Consider the following 16,781-nt stretch of genomic DNA (forward strand, 5'->3'; position numbering starts at 1 on the left):
ATTTAGAAAATCTAAGTTTATGGGATTAATATTATTAAAACACATGCTTACATGCTAAAAGATTTTTAGTTTAATTTTAAATATAAACATTTTTATAGAGTGTGATGGTTATCAAGGCTAAAGATATATTCCAATCACAAGAAATAATTACTATTGTTTACATTAAACATTTTATTTTGATCAGTCTATATGTTGACGAATAAGTTTGAAGCATATAAAGTAATTATAAATATAATTATTAAATTAATGATTAGTTACCAAAGAAATATAACTTAATTTAAATTACAGTTATAGATGGAAAAAAAGGAACGAAGTTAATTACCGGAAAAAAATTGCCTAACTGTAACTTAGAATTAACGAGCTGCAATTAGAATTACAAGTTCCTTCTTGTATTTCTTTTCTGTATTTGTGTTTATATTTATATTTGTGTTTATATTTATATTAATGGATATTAATTTTAATGGCTACTTGATTATTTTTATAACTTTATTTGTTATAGGTTGATTTTGATTATTTATAAATTGTCTTACGTGACAAAGTATGTGAAACTTGTAACTTTCTTCAAGATATTGAAATTACATTATAAATTTATCGGTAATAAATAAGATCATTTAATGCCGAAACCGATGAATATTGTACATAGTATTTTAATTATACATCGTTAGATTTATAAGATGTGCAACATTATTTATAGACAAGTAACAGAAGTATTTTTGCCTCGAGAAATGCAATTATCCTGTCAAACGTTTCCTCTATCTTCTGAATTTTTTTATGTTCTTGTTTGTACTGTCTTGTTGATTGTATTTTACTATTATTGTGGCGATTCTATAAACGTTATACTTTCCCAACGGTACAGATTTCGGACATTTCTTGACGATATCTTCGATAGCACAGCAAGATTGCAGGGGGAGAGTTCTTCACATGTGCTCGAGGTGTAACGCATTCATGGGAAATGTCGCAAAGCTCGAAGAGAGCCTCGCGCCCGCAACTTTCAGCGACCGATGAATTATCCTCAGAATCAAGACAAGTACGAAGAAGTTCGCGCGCGGAATTCGCCACATGTTGATACGTTTTTCCTCACTAACCGGCTGTGAATTCTCTTTTTCCAGATCCGTACCTGAAGTGGACCCTGCAGCGCTCTCTTAACATCGACTACAGCCAGAACGTTCTGCCACGCCATCAATGTCCGAAATGTCATCGCAGCTATAAACACCGTAGTCACATGATGCGGCATTACAGATACGAGTGCGGCATACCGCAGCGATTTGAATGTCCGTACTGCAAGCATCACTTGCGACAGCGTACGCACGTGTGGACGCACATACGCACGTTCCATCCGGATCGTGAACTTTACTGCATCGATATTGTCACCAACTCGAGGCTTTGTTGGCAGGAACCCCGAAGTGATTGAGACAAATCGGTCACAGAGCGATTCTGCCTTTAAAAAACTAGAGTCTGTTATGTTTATTTGATTATATCTTATGATATATGAGAGATATTTAATCCAAATTGATTGATATGTTCAAAAAGAGAATTTATATTTATATATTTCCATTTTTTTAATATTTTTTAAATTTACATCCCTGTACAGAATGCGAGTAAAATCTCCGTATCCTGTATTTCGTACTCATAACATAATTTCCGTAATGTATATCAATGAAAAATATGTATACTTAAAATTTTAAATAATGTGTACAGTAATACGGAAATTACGTTATAGAATACTTGTATAATGTGATATGAGAATCATGACTGTCTCAAGAGCTCAGATGTATTGCTTAATTATGCTTGATTACTTAAAGTACTTTATAAGATAGTTGTTTCAAGATCCTTTTCAAGAAACTTTTTCAAAAATAAAGAAATGAAAGTTTAAAAAAATAGCTTCTCAAAGTATTTATATTATAAATGTACAACGTGTATGTCATATATATATAAATTTATATTTAAATTAAAACACAGTTTTTAATATCTATATTAATATATATTTCTAAGCTCAAACGTTACTTTAGAGGAATGATCGAATAGTCGATGTCAAAATGTTTAGAACATTTTTTCAGTAATTCTTAAAACGCATTCGATATTTTAAGAAAATTTATTTTCCAATTTTTTTAGAAAAATAAATTTTTTTGTTATATGTCAGATGCGTTTCGAGAATCACTAAAGAATTATATTTAAAAAAATTCTTTCAATTTTTACATCAACTATAATAAATATTATCTTCTATCACAAAAGTTCTTCGCTAATCAAATAATCGTGGTAGATTTATTTTCATTAATTCCTTCATCATTTTTAGTATTCTCTCATTTTTAGACGGGTCAGTATAATAGAAACCTAATAAATTGTATTTCATAAATCATTTTTCGTTTCCCGATGAATCTACGTGTTATCAGTAAATTAAGAAAACTTACAGTCATGAATATAGTTATTGCATCTTATCTCCAAATTTTGATTTGAAATAATGGATTTGAATATCTTTAAATTAAAGATTTGTGATATTAGCCGTGATTGCACTAAACATTTTATGACAGTTCTTTTTCTTAGAGAATGTAACGAAACATTCATTCTTGCGATCTTGCGTTCGCCAATAAAGACAATTATTATTTGAATAGCATCTTTTTCTTTTCTTGCACTTTCTTTCTTTGTTTATATCTGTGAACAATAAAGTCGACGTTTCCGATTTTTGTAACTATAATATTTAAAGAACGGTGGTCCTAATCATGTGGTTTTCATGTTTATAAAAAAATAGTGAAAGAGTGCGCTAAAAAACATAATTTTGCAGGATACATCCATTAAGAGGAAAATTGAGAATCGACTCATTACTAAAACGCTCCCGCTTTTTCATGGGTTTCAGATGATTTTTTCAACCGGAGGAGAAACCACGAAGAAGTTTATTTGGATCCAGACGATATCAATATGCGAAACGGTCTATACGAGTGTCCCAGTTGCGGCAATCTGTACAAGTGGAAGAAATCGATGCTTTCGCATCTACGTTATCAGTGCAAACAACCGCCGAGATTTGAGTGCACGTATTGTCCAATAAAAAATTACCAGAAAGGACATATTCTACGTCATCTGCGCGTACATCATCCACATCTGTCGCCACTGTATCTCGATCGGAAATTCAACACCATATATCGGCTTTGATTAAATATGTGTTTGTTCTCGTATATCACGTTTGTTATGTTCAATAAATTAAACAGCTGCATCTTGAATTGAGTGGCTAATTTGTAAAGAATCCTATTGCGTCCTATGATTGTCGACATCTGATCATTTTTTGTTTTCGTGTTATCGTGAAATGTGAATGTATGTTTATTAGATTCAATTAATCTTATTAATCTTACGGATTTAATCAATTCGTCGTTGCTTCTCCGCAGGTACGATCGCGCTTACATTGACAAATAAAATGACACTAATGATACATCTTAATATTTTTTCCAAGACTAGGATATGTCGATCGACAGTCGTCACGTTGGCCTTTTCGTAATATTAATATTGTGTTAGACACGTAGTTTGTATACACGATTTATTTACGACGCGTATAGACGAAGACGGAAATGCTGAGTACGTGCAAAGTCACGTTGCGAGGAGTGTCTTTCAGATTTAATTATTTTCATTATGCGTTGCTTGCTGGGGAATTCGATGATGGAGCCTAAGCCGAACGGCCGGTGATCATCGTAAAAGCTTTTCTTTCTCGCGCGCACTCGAGCATGTCCTTCAGCATCTTCGTCTCCGTGTTTCAGGGCTCCACGTGGTGTCGCCGTTCGGACCGAACATGATCTGCAAGTATCAACCGGGAACGGACAGCAAGCTCAATTCTGAGACCTGTAGGAAAACGAGGATACGTACGCGCAAGGTCAGCACCGACAACATGAAGCCGTTCCAGTGCCAAAAATGCGGTCGTGGTTTCACCTTGAAAAGGAACAAGGACCGCCACGTAAACTACGAGTGCGGACACGAGCCGAGGTTTCAGTGCCCCTACTGCGGACTCCGCAGCAAGCAAACGTCGCCAGTTTATGCCCACATCAGAAAGAAACACCCGGAAGAGGAAGTCTTTATCTTCGATATGAAGCTCTGAGCACGACAAGAAGATCGCGAGTGTCTCTAATTCCATACCTGAGCTACTGGAATGAATTTCGTCTTTCCATTGGACTCCGCTATCTATCGCGATCTTCACACATTATTGAAGACAAATGTTTCTCAATCTCGCTTGTTACTGCCATATTTATCTTTTTCGTAAAGGAATTGATCGTTAATTTTATATATAGATATTTTATTTTGGAATTATCTATTTAATCTAATTAATCAGATATATTATTTATGATGATTTATGTTGTGAAAGAAATATTAATAAAAAGGCTATCATTTGAACGAAAAGTAATCTGAAAATGACATTCTATTTTCTACATGAGAACATTGTTAAAGTCGTTAGATATTTGTTAAATATTGTTACGTAAGTTTTTCTTATTTAAATCTTAATTAGAGCTTGAATTTTTCTTAATCATGAAAAATTTTAATTCTTATTAAGAAAGATGCTCGCAAATGGCTGGTACCATGCGTGTTGAGAAATTGCTCTACATCACACAGACTTTGCCAAGCGACGACCAAAGTCAATCACTGAAGAAGATTCTAACCTTGGGACAATTGACGCCGTACTTTATGATCCGAAAAAAATTGTTGCTTCTACTTTATAAGAGGATAATAATTCGCTTGTATGTTGTTTTGTAAAATAAAGTTTTATCGCAGATTTATGTCTACCGCTGAAATGCATAGATTTTAATAAAGCGGCTAGACATTAATGCCATTCTTGTTCACGTACCTTTTTCAAGTATACGACCTGCTATTAGCAGCACGGATCTCTCATCACCCGAAGACTGCACAATCCGACGTTTCGATTTTTCTAATAGATTTCTAGTTTCTAGATTCTCGTAAACAATAAGAATCACACGTAGCGATTTTATATTCCAACTTTAGACAGCATTTTCGTAAAATAACACACGTGCTTCTGCGTCACCGTAGCCCGCGCGACGGAAGCGTTGCTGAATATAGGTTCGTCACGAAGATGCCCCGCAATTTTCAAAGGTATTTTCTTTATTATTTCTTTCTTTCTTCATTATTCATTTCTTTTGCAATTATTTCTTCTATTAATTATTCCGATTAATAACAAAGCATGAATATTATCCCGGAAAACTTTCCAATGCTCCTACATCGAAGACTCCGACTTTCCCTCGAATCTTTCCGCCATTCGTCTCTCAAACGCGGTGAGTCGAGTTACATCTTATTAATCGACCGACTTTGAAGTTTCAGGTTTTTACGCGACGACCCCGCAGCTGGATCTGAATTTCGTGTTGCAATCCTGCAAGGGCTTCGAGACCGATAGCAGCAATAGAGATTTTGGCCAGGACTGCTCGTCCATGTCGAGGTCGATGACGAATTACTTCTCTCATGGTCGCGTGAGAAATACCTATCATTCGAAGGTCACGTTCAGCGACAACAAACCTTTCGGTTGTCCCAAGTGCGGCCGCTGCTTCACTGTCAAGGGCAATATGACCAGGCATTACAAGTACGAGTGCGGTCAGGCGCCGCGCTTCCAGTGCCCCTATTGCGAGTTCCGCAGCAAGCAGACGTCCAACGTGATGTCTCACATTAGGACCAGGCATCCCGGTCAGAAGGTCTACGTAGTGCACCTCAAATACGAGGACAAATAAAGAAAAAGGACGACCGTAGACGTTGCAATCTCGCGTGACGACAGTGATTTTCTCGATTTGAAACGAGCAGGGAACCGCACTCGTGTGTTGAAAAATTTTTATCGGACATTTTATCTTACATGATCATGACATTTCTCGCGCAATATCATTCAAGCGTTTAGTACGATCGTGTGTCGAATCCGATGTATCAACATTTCGTTGAAATAGACCGGGCGTAATTATTTATTGCTTAGATTCTTACGCGACAAGATGTCTCATGAACGTCCTTAGCTATTAAGAGTTTCACGAGCGCAGTGCGGTTCCTACGTCATTGATCGGATGATATTTAATCTGGATCTGGATCTGGATATCGCGTAAATACCAATTACGATACCTGATGCAATAATCGAGGGCAAGAACGCGGATGTTGGTTAACAATTGCTTAGCCGTGATGAGACACGACTTCGTCGTGGGGTCTGCTGTTGATGAAGCGCGAAATGGCAGCGAACCGTGTAAAATTTGTAGCGGCTGAAATAGTGGGACTCAGTATTATCGTCAGATATTCTCTCCGTCTTTACACATTACGAAATATCTCCATGCTTAGCAGTTAATGAACCGGCGCGCGGAACTTCTCGATGTGCTACGTGAAATTATGACGTTTCTGAAACGCGCTATCAGTTCAGCCTCGGCGATGTGAGTCATGTGAGGCTTTCGAAGTACGTGAGAAAAAGGTCTTCAGCGCAAAAGCACATTCCGAGTTTCGGCATTCGCGCGCTATCCAATAAGCAATCTTTCGATTATTAGGGGCTTTAAAAGAGTCGTATGTTTTTTAAAATGTAGATGTATACTTATAAAGATTCAGGTTGTGAGGTTGATGATGGGACACGAGGAAACATTTGCAGCATGCGTCTAAATGTACTAGATATGATCAGATTAGGTATGAGCGCCGAATCGCGACTGGTTCGTATTATTAGCGAAAAATTTGTTCGATTTTACAATTGACAAATCGGAATTGTTATAGACGATGAGCGACGTGCCAAACGATCACGGGTGCTCGTCATGAAGACTGAATTGTTACTAACGGGAGCAGAAAGTCTGAGAGAACAGGGTTTTAAGCGGTCGGAACAAACGTAGTTACCTTTTATTTGATCACGATATAGAATCACGCGCTGCCGTGGCTTTGTTCTTATGAAGACGCATTTGTTCTAACATGAAGACGCATCGTACACAAGAAACACTAATAGCAATTGATAATATAGAATATATTTCACCTATCAACGTCGCGAAAGTAGATGGAAGTATTGCTCTTCATGTATCGCGGAAACACCAGTTTGTCACACGTTCGGTTCTTTCGCGATTTGATTATCGCGGCACGTGCCTGCTTTCGTTTTTTGCAATTCGTATTTCGCATCCACGCGGATGGAAGGGTCTCTTAAAGACATGAAACACGTTAGTGACCGACTGTTTTTGTTGCTGTGATATAATTATTCGTGTAGTGATATAAGTGTATTTGACTAACTACATACGCGACGACGCTCTGTTAATCACGTTATCCGCTGTCGCGCGTAGAAACGAGTGTTCGTTCCGTTATCATACGTAAGATAAGGTGGTACAATTTCGGACATGGTACAATTTTGAATGAAATAAAATTTTAATCTAATTTTTGAAACTCAAGTTTGATTTTTTTTCCTGTTTGGTACTCTTCAATACTCTCCAATAAGATCAAAGTTATTAAACTGGGACCTCGAAAAATGGATTATTTTACAATATTTAAGTATCGTATTAAACCGCAATGTGAATACACAACGATTAAGAAGCAATGGCTAAGCGGACAAACTTGGCTTTCTAAATTAATTACAGATTTTAAGTTGTTTATATATTATAATATATATATTTATTATAAAGATGCCTGTGGACATTAATATTAAATTGCTTGTCAATTTAATTTGAGATATTACTACTCTACTTCTATTAGGATTGCGTTTCGAGTCTGAAAATAAATTCGGCACGCAGTTCGAAGAATTAGATTTGTGATATATAAATTCATACGGAGTTATTTCAGCACTAAAAATCCAAGCTCGACCGTTTAACCTTTGTTTCTTAATTGTTGCGGATTATTTTATTTTGTTCAAAATTGTATCATGTTCGAAATTGATCATTTTACTCTATTTTTTCATTTAATTTGTGATAATAACTATTCCAGCTTCGGTTTATGATTGCGTTTTCAAGTCCAACAGTAATAGACGTATAATTTTTATAGAACTGGAAAATGTATTTAAAGTTTATGTAAAAATACTATTAAACATCAAGATCCAGCCTTGTATTTTTCTATTTACTTGTGTTATTCACTTAGCAGACTAGTTTAACTTGTTACTGTTTATATGTTTCATTTTCGTTTTTATCTTCATATATTCCGTCTTCGGATTAAGTACTTTAGGATGTCGAGCAAGTTTTCGCGAACAAGGGATCTCGTCCGCACGGGGTATTTTGATGGACGCAAAACAATCCTCGGGTTGTAAGCCACGTATTCGAGCTTCGTACGACGTACGTCAAGATACCCTAGGATTCCTGGCCGATTAGAAAACGCAACATGTTTTTACCGTCGGTATATCAATAGCGATTTTCCCGCAGTACGTTTTATGATCGTATATCGTCACTGTGGAAATGTAATATAAAAATAAATTGATGTTCGGACACCCTACTTGCCAAATGTGCTTCAGTATTTTCCCCTCTGATGTCCCGAACCCCTTCAGACTCCCCTTTACGAATCGGGCATGTTATTGCAAATGTACTTCAGTTAAAACGTTCCGGGACATAGGATCTCATCCGACGAACCTGTTATAGCTGCACGATAGGCGATCTACACGCGTGATGTTTGTTTGCGGCCGAAACTAACGATGCCTATCCCTACCTTTCGTGACTGCGAGGGACATACTTGACATCAAGTTTTCTACCAACGTATCCGATTATTCCACCCACGTGCCACGAGACTAATATCATTGGGCAGTAATTTACGTAACTTTTTATCTGCATTTATGTGCTTTGCGTCAATGATCCTTGCACTTTAATATCTAACGAGCCATTCTTCACCGGGGCCAATGACAAGTATTTCCAACTTGACTTTCTCATCAATCACGGATAGGCTGTCATAGTTACCTATCTTTCAGTTTTTCAAAGGAAAAGATTGTTGTTCGTTTAATGATAAACACGTAGATAAAACTTGTCGATGTGCCCGATGTCAGAAGCTACCACACATAGCAATCCGGGCCAAGTCTCACAATTCGGTTTTTGCTTTCAGATCTTCACATGATGGACTGCTTCATGAACTTCGTAGGTCCCGAGGAACCTTTGCCTTCTCAGTCACAGAAGACTCTCTACTATTGTCCTAAGTGCCTGCACGGTTTCACCCTGAAGAGTAATCGCAATCGTCACTTCAGATACGAATGCGGCCACGAGCCCAGGTTCAAGTGTCCTTACTGCGAGTTGCGCAGCAAGCAGACATCGCAGATCTATAGTCACATCAGAAAAAAGCATCCTTCCGAAAGAGTCTGGGTCGTCGATCTTAAATCCTAACGAAACGTGCGAACATCACGTGGATCCTCCGTCTTGACCATGAGAGCAGTGTTGTGTATTATAATGATTTTAAACATAATAAATATTACCTACACATTACTTCCCGTCTTGACAATTCTGATGATGCTCTTATCTTTCACTCGTCACTAATTGCGTGCTCATCTTTTCAAAGTTTCATTTTCAGAGACAGATTGCCAACGTTACGAGAATGTCTGCTTATATTAACTACGTTGTCAGGTACGAATATATAATGTGCGAGGTAATAGAAATTCCTAATAAAAATTCGTCCAATTCGAGCTTCTTTTCGAGAGGGAAACTCGACGTTTGTTTTTATAATATTTCGTACATAACTTATATCAAATGCGTCACACGACATCATAAAGTTCATGATGATTTATATATCGACTAATGATGCTAGATTAAAACTGGGTGATATCGTTTATAATTTATGTATTATATACACGCACGATATTATCTTTTGTTTGTATAAGCCGTCATTATATTACACACATATTTTAATGACATACGAGAGAGATGAAATCGTAAAATTCACTTTCTAAAATTCAAGTCGATGCTTCTTTTATATCAAAAAACAATAAAAGGATTGGTAGACGATAATAATAATAATATATTATTGAAAACAAATACGTAGTTGATTGCTTGACGATCCTAAGAAGAAATAAAAATTTTCATTAAAATATGTATGTACTCCATTTTAGAATATTTTTTGCATATCAGCTTTCAGTATAGTCTCAATTCGATCAGTTCAAACGCATTATAAATACACATTGCACCAGACACTCGCTTTTTAATTAAAACGGACGTCGCACATATGTGCTCAATAACTATATAATGACTTTTCCTTGAACTGTCGATAGTTCGTCAATTATTATCTGCGATTATTGATCTCTTTCTAATCGTTCCATCGTTTGCTTTCAGTTCTTCTGTACGGAAGTTACGGGGTCGGTCTATACGACTCAACGAAGTCCGACCCAAGTCAGAGCATCAGGGTGTCGCCAATTCGACGACGAGGAAGTGGTCGCCGTAATCACGTGTGCCCGAAGTGCGGTAATGGTTACACCGTGATCAAGAGTCTCAGGCGACACTTGCGCTATGAGTGTGGTCTGACCCCGAGGTTCAAGTGCCCTTATTGCGGCACTCGCAGCAAGCAACGCGGTCACGTGAGCCAGCATATACGCAGGAAGCACTCCGGTCAGCGCATCTATATCATCGACTCGCCCTGATGAGGCTTCACCCAATATACTCTTTAAAGAAACGTTCCTCTTCCTTTGGCGACACACACGTTAGCAACGTCGATGTATAGTCTGACAATCTTGTTTTATTATTCTTGGTTTTATCTCTTTCGACATGTTCGATCTATCGACACTCTTGTTGGTGAACCGATATTACATGTAACTGTAATTGTCGTTTTGTTAAAACTGTGCTTAATGGAATAAAATATTTCCACGACATTCTACTGGTTTTCGAGAAAGTCGTTTCATTTCCATTCACTTTATACATCAAACGCTTGCATTGATAGCTCCTCGGAAGCAATCTGGACGCATTTCGTGGTTTGTTGACGAACAAGCCGAACAGGTAAACGGAGATCTTTGCGCGAGCTTGAACTCCTCGGGGTCAGGTGACGGGAATAATTCGCGGTAACACTCGCAAGCGTCTCCATGATCTTCTCATTTTTTTTTATCTCTTTCTTCTTCACGCTCGGAACCACCGTATCTTGATCATCTAGCTAATTTCGCGTCCTGTCGATTTTTTTTTTAGACGCGAAGATGATCAAGCTGGAGACCGTGTGTCTGCAGAGTATGTGCGAGGTGGTGATGGAGGAGTCCCAAAACTTTAGCTACGAAGAAGAGAAGCCACTCAACTCAAGGAGGCGCCGCGGCGGACACGTGCAGGGCGACATCGAGAGGCACACGTGTACGCGATGTTCGAAGAGCTATATACATGCGTGGCATCTGAAGAGGCACACGAAATTCGAATGCGGCCAGGAGCCGAGAGTCCAGTGCCCTTACTGCTCCGCCAAGATGAAGCAACGCGGTCACGTTTACAGGCACATCCGCCAATGTCACCGAGGAGAAAACGTTTTCGTGATCGATCTTAACTGAGAACTCACGAAGGCGAGAATGATGAATTTCAGTACGGCCATCCAGCAACAGAGTTTTGAATCTTCAATGTTGACGTCGATTCGTCAATCCTCACGTTTACTGAGCAATAATTTTGCCAATTCGCGTAATCGTTTCGAAAACATGCTTTATATTCTGACTTTTTAAAATGTTTTTTTGTTAGAAATTGTATAATACTTGTATTATTTATCTATTTTTAATGGTTCTGTTGAAACGAAAGCTTTTTCATAAGTTGCGTGATTTCGAATAGTTTGTGTTGCTTTCAAATACGTATAAAGTAATGAAGAAATCTCACCCTTGGGACTCGTCAATAATATGAAACTAAATTCAAACTAGACATTTATATTTAGTTTTCTTATTCAGTTTTTATCTCAACATTTTTCACTCGATTTTTATTTCTTGACTGGATTATTTCATTTGGGCTTAACATAATATTCGCCATCAGACGACAAATTAGTTATTTAAAATTTATTATTTGACGATTACATCATATCATCTTATGTGAGTGAAGCATATTGATCGAAATTATCATGTCGAAAAAGAAATATTTATTTAATAATTTGAAATATCGAAATCTGCTTTGATTTGGCCTCTCGTTGTCATTTTTACAATGTTTAGTTTATCACCGTTATATTTTATTATACTGATACGTTATTTTAAAATTTTAGTTGAGTACATATTATATTAATTTAAACCGATGAAGACTCTGTGATAGTCAAAATGTATTGATATTAAACCTAAAAATACATTATATTTTTGAACATTTTACTTGCTCGATCATTGATTGTTTTTAATTATATTATTATTATTGTGCAATTGAATGTGTCTGAAATAGGGAAATGGAGGATTCGTATTTGTCGCAATACAATTATTATAGTACGGATACTGATATATCTAGTCATCATGATGATTAGAATTTAGATATGATAGAAGAAAAATGAACAACAGAAAAACGAAAAAAATTTATTTTAACTGTATTATCTCTTGTATCTTGTCTCGTTATCTTAAAAAAAGCGAATAAAATACGATATTTTTTTTACTTAATCGAAATAAAGTCATTTCCTTAGTAGATTATTGATCATTGTCCGTATTATAAACTATACATATTATAAACATCGAATAAAGCACGTTCATATTGTTATTTTCTTAAGAATGTTTGATTATTGTCGATCTAGATGTTTCTCGATATTTTTAATAACATTATTTGGATTGTTATTATGACTAATGTGCATTCTATTCTTTAGGTCCTTTTTCAATGTGAACAATTACATTTTGAATAGAGATGAGAGGGTCGATAAAATTAGCAATCTGGTCTTTGCAACGGTACTTCGTCGTCCATTTAATGATACCACATAAAGCATTTTGGTAATTTGAGCGATTCCATTTTCATATGACATGCGTATGTGGGTTGTACACCAAAGAGGTTCTCATATTATCATGGCGCGATGAGTTTAATGTATATGATTTATAAGATTTACAAGAAAATTTTCAATTTACACACACACACACACATACACACAGAGAGAGAGAGAAGTCTAATAGAGGATAAAAGAAGATATATGATGTAGTATTTTTATTATATATTTTAAATGCTCACGTATTTACTAAAATTATGAATTAATGATTAGTTTAAATAAATATTTATATAATTCAATCATGTTATCATCTTTTCCACCAAATACAGATTTATGGTTTTTTTCATGAGTAATTACGGAGAGAGGTTAATTAAATATTCTGTTAATCAACTTTAATAAAAATTGGAAATGAAATTTGTAATAATAAATTCTGTAAGATGGAACAAGCAAAAAAATATCTTAAAAATTATAAAACGAATTGCTTTTATTATTGAAAATTTATAAACCTAAATTCATTAAAAATGAATAAATTTATATTAATAATTAATTATTAAATTTTTCTTTCTAAAATTGTCTCCAAAATATGTTTGAAATGATTAAATATTTTAATTCTGGTGCAGTTTCCAGAAAGATTGAACAAAATTTTTGATAAAATTGATTCAAAATGGAATATTTTAATGATTTAAGAATCTGGTTTTTCAGGCACCTGAAAGTTGAAGACTGGGCTTTCCGCAAATTGGAGTTCATATTCAAATGTGAATGTTTAAAATCTAACCATTTTTATGATTTTGCCAATTGAAAATTCCGTGGCGCAATATTATATCCTGCCTACAAAAATTACCTCGCCATTTGTCTCAGATTTAATCGCATTTATTGTAATCGGTTTATTTGTAGATTCAAATAACAGCGCAAGTAATAAAATGAGTAATACATTTTTCTTTCTCTTTTTCTCTCTACTTTAATTATTACTTAATACTTTCATAAACGCAGCCACTGCATCTTTTTCTATAACTAACGCCCCCCGTTTTCTTCTTCCTCTCGCTTACAGAGTCATCAATACCGCGCATGATTCTGCCCAGGAACATGCAGCAACGGATCTATTTGCCGATGATGTCAATTAAGGATCTAACACTCTGGATGGGCAAGCAGAGAGGGGATATTACATTCCCCTATCGTTGTGAGAGATGTGGCAAAGGTTACCAGCATCGCGGCACCTTACTAAGACACACGCGACATGAATGTGGCAAGGAACCGCAATTCAAGTGTCCCTATTGCCCTCATAGGACGAAACAACGCGGAAATCTGTATCAGCATATCCGCACCAATCATCCTGGGAAGAGTGTTTTCTCCAGCAGCATCTAGTGCTCGTAAATGTCGTGCGCTCACGTTACCACTTCTGCAGTCTTCCTGACTGATTTCTATTTTTTACCTGGCAACACTTGTATACGCGCAAATTAACGTAACTGGAGAAGGCAGTTGCAGTTACCATTGAGATTTAATTATATTGCGGATATTGCGTAAATTAACTTGTAATATATAATGTCTCTGTCAATTGCGATTACATAACTGCTTTTTAAATTAACATACTATTAGTAATAAGAATGTTCGATCTCTGGGTCGACTAGTTAAAACTGATTTTTGCAAAAAGATTTAAAGATCTTTGCAAAAAAATTTAAAAATAGTCCCTTTTTCTTTAGAAAAATCGATTTTTTATCAAAGATTGATTTGAAAATAGCTCTTTTTGTGAAAATCATTTATTTTTTAAGAGAATCGAAACATTTCTAAATACTAATTGGTGAGATTTTTTTTGGTTTTTTAATTATCTATATTGATATTTATATTAATCGTAAGCGTAAAATCATGCATCCAAGTGGATGCATTAATAGTGTGATATCTTTCCCCCTCCCCCTCTTTCTCCCTCTAAAAAAGATGATGATTTTATGTTAAAGTCACATATTTCGAAACAAAATTTTAATCTAAATTTGAGATTTCAATAGGTTTACGTTGTTTACTACCAATAAAATTTTTGCTTAAAATAAGATAAATATATATTTGGGCTTTGAAGTTAGAGAAAATGGAGATGCTAAATGCAAAAAGTGCAAGCAACGCGACCTGATGTCAATGAAATCTATCCCGTCTTTATCTTCCTTTCTTTATTATATATTATATTTAATGTTATTATTCCTAAATTTGTAAACTTGACAAACATTTTAAAATAAATGAATTGGATCATTTTTTTCACGTACTTATATGAATAATCCTGCTTGATTCCAATCACCGTATTAAAGAGACGTGCCTAATAAATATGTGTGTAGCACGTAAGCGGCTAAAATCAGAGACGATCCATTGAGACAAAAGACAAGATTCATTGAATCATATTTGGACGTATTACAAATGCGTATTACAAATGCGACGTATTAAAACTGCAACTTGTTGGATAGGCAGGATCTTCATTAAGACTGTCTTCCTTTATATTTATTAATATACATATCTTGCATGATTTCTTGTCTCTGGTTTTTTAGTTGAAGATTTTTAAATACAAATATATGTATACTACTTTTCGGGCAGCGAAATAATTTTTGCACGCGGCCATCTTTTTTGTTATCTTTGATTGTAACATGAAGCGATATTTGTTTATTTATAAAAATATATTTTACAGCGTTTGTTAAAAATTATTACCAACTTTTTATTAAATAATATTTTTTTTACAAAACGGAAATGCTTTTAATGTTAATTAAGTAAAAATGTCACATATTAAATTTATCTTCTTGTGTCAATTATTATTTGTAGATCTGTTTCTTATAGATATAAATGCATAAACTTGATAAAAAAAATTAATTATAAGATACTAGACTCAATATAGATAAAGACGCTGCAGTATCCTGTGTGCTCATCTTTATGACCAAATTTTTGAAAGTCGAGTTGGATTCAACCTGCCAATTAAAATTTATTCACCTCGAAATCTCCGTGACCACTTACTAACCGTAGCATTTTATCTTCTTTCAGGGATGATAGTATGGCAAGGTATCCCTCAGCATCACCAGGATCAGATGATTAGTCAAGGCAAAATTCCGTACAATTTTAATTGCGCGGAATTTGACCCGAAGACTTCCGAGTTAAAATTTCCCAGTTATCTCGACAAGAAACCAGGTTTATTCGAATGTCCAAACTGTGGCAAGTATTATCGCTGGCTGAGAAACATGAGGAGTCATCTGAAGATCGAATGTGGCAAGGATCCAAAGGAGTGTTGTCCTTATTGTTCGCATCGCACCAAATACAAGAGCAGTTTGCATAAACACATACAGAGAATGCATCCAGAGACTGTATCTAGAGAATAATTTTATATAATTTTACAAAACTTTTTGTTTTTTTTTGTTTTTTGGTAAATATTGAAAACAACAAGTGAACCACTTTCAATGACTCCAATGATTCCACTTTTAATGACATATATTGTCAAGGTTATGACCCTGAGTGTTCAATATTTACTTTTTTTATTATTCCGTTGTTACAATCAATCTTTACAGATACATATATTTGATGAGGCAGAAATAATGAAAATTATTTATTGTTATATATCAGGATCTCTGTAAATTATTATTTATTAAATAAATCTGTTATGCATGAAGTTGTTTAACAAGCATCGACTAGTTATTTATAATAAATTATAATTATTATAAATTTAATTAATCGAAATGAAAATAATATTAAATCGTTCGATAGAGTTTGTCGAGTTCTTTGTATTTTATTTAATGTCCCTGCGAATTTTTGTAAATTATGATCTATTGCGGAATAATCTTGTAGTTAACTGATATTTTCATCGATTCATTAGTGGTACAGATAATAACGATTTTATAATTGATTGAAGAATCTTGAAGAGAAAACATTAAGAGTACCAAATGCAATTTATTATCGAGTTAATAATACTAAGGTTACAAATATGACATAAATCGAACTAAAAGAAGAATATAATATAATCAAGAAAAAGCATTTGCTCTTCATAATTATAATAGAACCTAAGATTTTCTTTA

At 35.1% G+C, this 16,781-nt stretch overlaps 2 protein-coding genes across 28 annotated transcripts in view; both read left to right on the forward strand.

Moving 5' to 3' along the window:
- LOC105145116 (longitudinals lacking protein, isoforms A/B/D/L) overlaps positions 1-16,781 on the forward strand; it is a 191,214-nt gene that overhangs the window by 94,903 nt on the left and 79,530 nt on the right. The window contains exon 7 of one of the 26 annotated variants that reach the window (XM_087414235.1): positions 15,760-16,390. The exons of 21 other annotated variants lie outside the window; for them this stretch is intronic. In XM_087414235.1, coding sequence (XP_087270361.1) covers positions 15,760-16,091 — 332 coding nt within the window. In that variant the 3' untranslated portion in view covers positions 16,092-16,390. Of the gene's footprint in view, positions 1-1,109; positions 2,802-8,982; positions 9,355-10,196; positions 10,730-13,801; positions 14,996-15,759; positions 16,391-16,781 lie in introns of those variants that run through there. 4 more of the 26 variants (XM_087414240.1, XM_087414242.1, XM_087414257.1 and 1 more) reach the window with 4 other exon arrangements.
- Positions 4,075-8,385, forward strand: LOC147907012 (zinc finger X-chromosomal protein-like). 2 transcript variants are annotated; one of them, XM_087414278.1, is made up of 2 exons: positions 4,075-5,079; positions 5,299-8,385. In XM_087414278.1, the coding sequence occupies exon 2, from the start codon at positions 5,412-5,414 to the stop codon at positions 5,703-5,705; it is 294 nt and encodes a 97-aa protein (XP_087270404.1). In that variant the 5' UTR covers positions 4,075-5,079; positions 5,299-5,411; the 3' UTR covers positions 5,706-8,385. The 2 variants fall into 2 exon arrangements, with proteins under 2 accessions (XP_087270404.1, XP_087270405.1); XM_087414279.1 differs by having other exon boundaries at positions 5,305-8,385.

This window comes from Acromyrmex echinatior, chromosome 16, assembly GCF_024713525.1.
Source record: "Acromyrmex echinatior isolate Ae372 chromosome 16, ASM2471352v2, whole genome shotgun sequence".
Lineage (NCBI taxonomy): Eukaryota > Metazoa > Arthropoda > Insecta > Hymenoptera > Formicidae > Acromyrmex > Acromyrmex echinatior.

Bases quoted from the DNA above. Each gene is read 5' to 3' on its own strand.
- LOC147907012 (XM_087414278.1), top strand. From the start codon at position 5,412: ATGTCGAGGTCGATGACGAATTACTTCTCTCATGGTCGCGTGAGAAAT.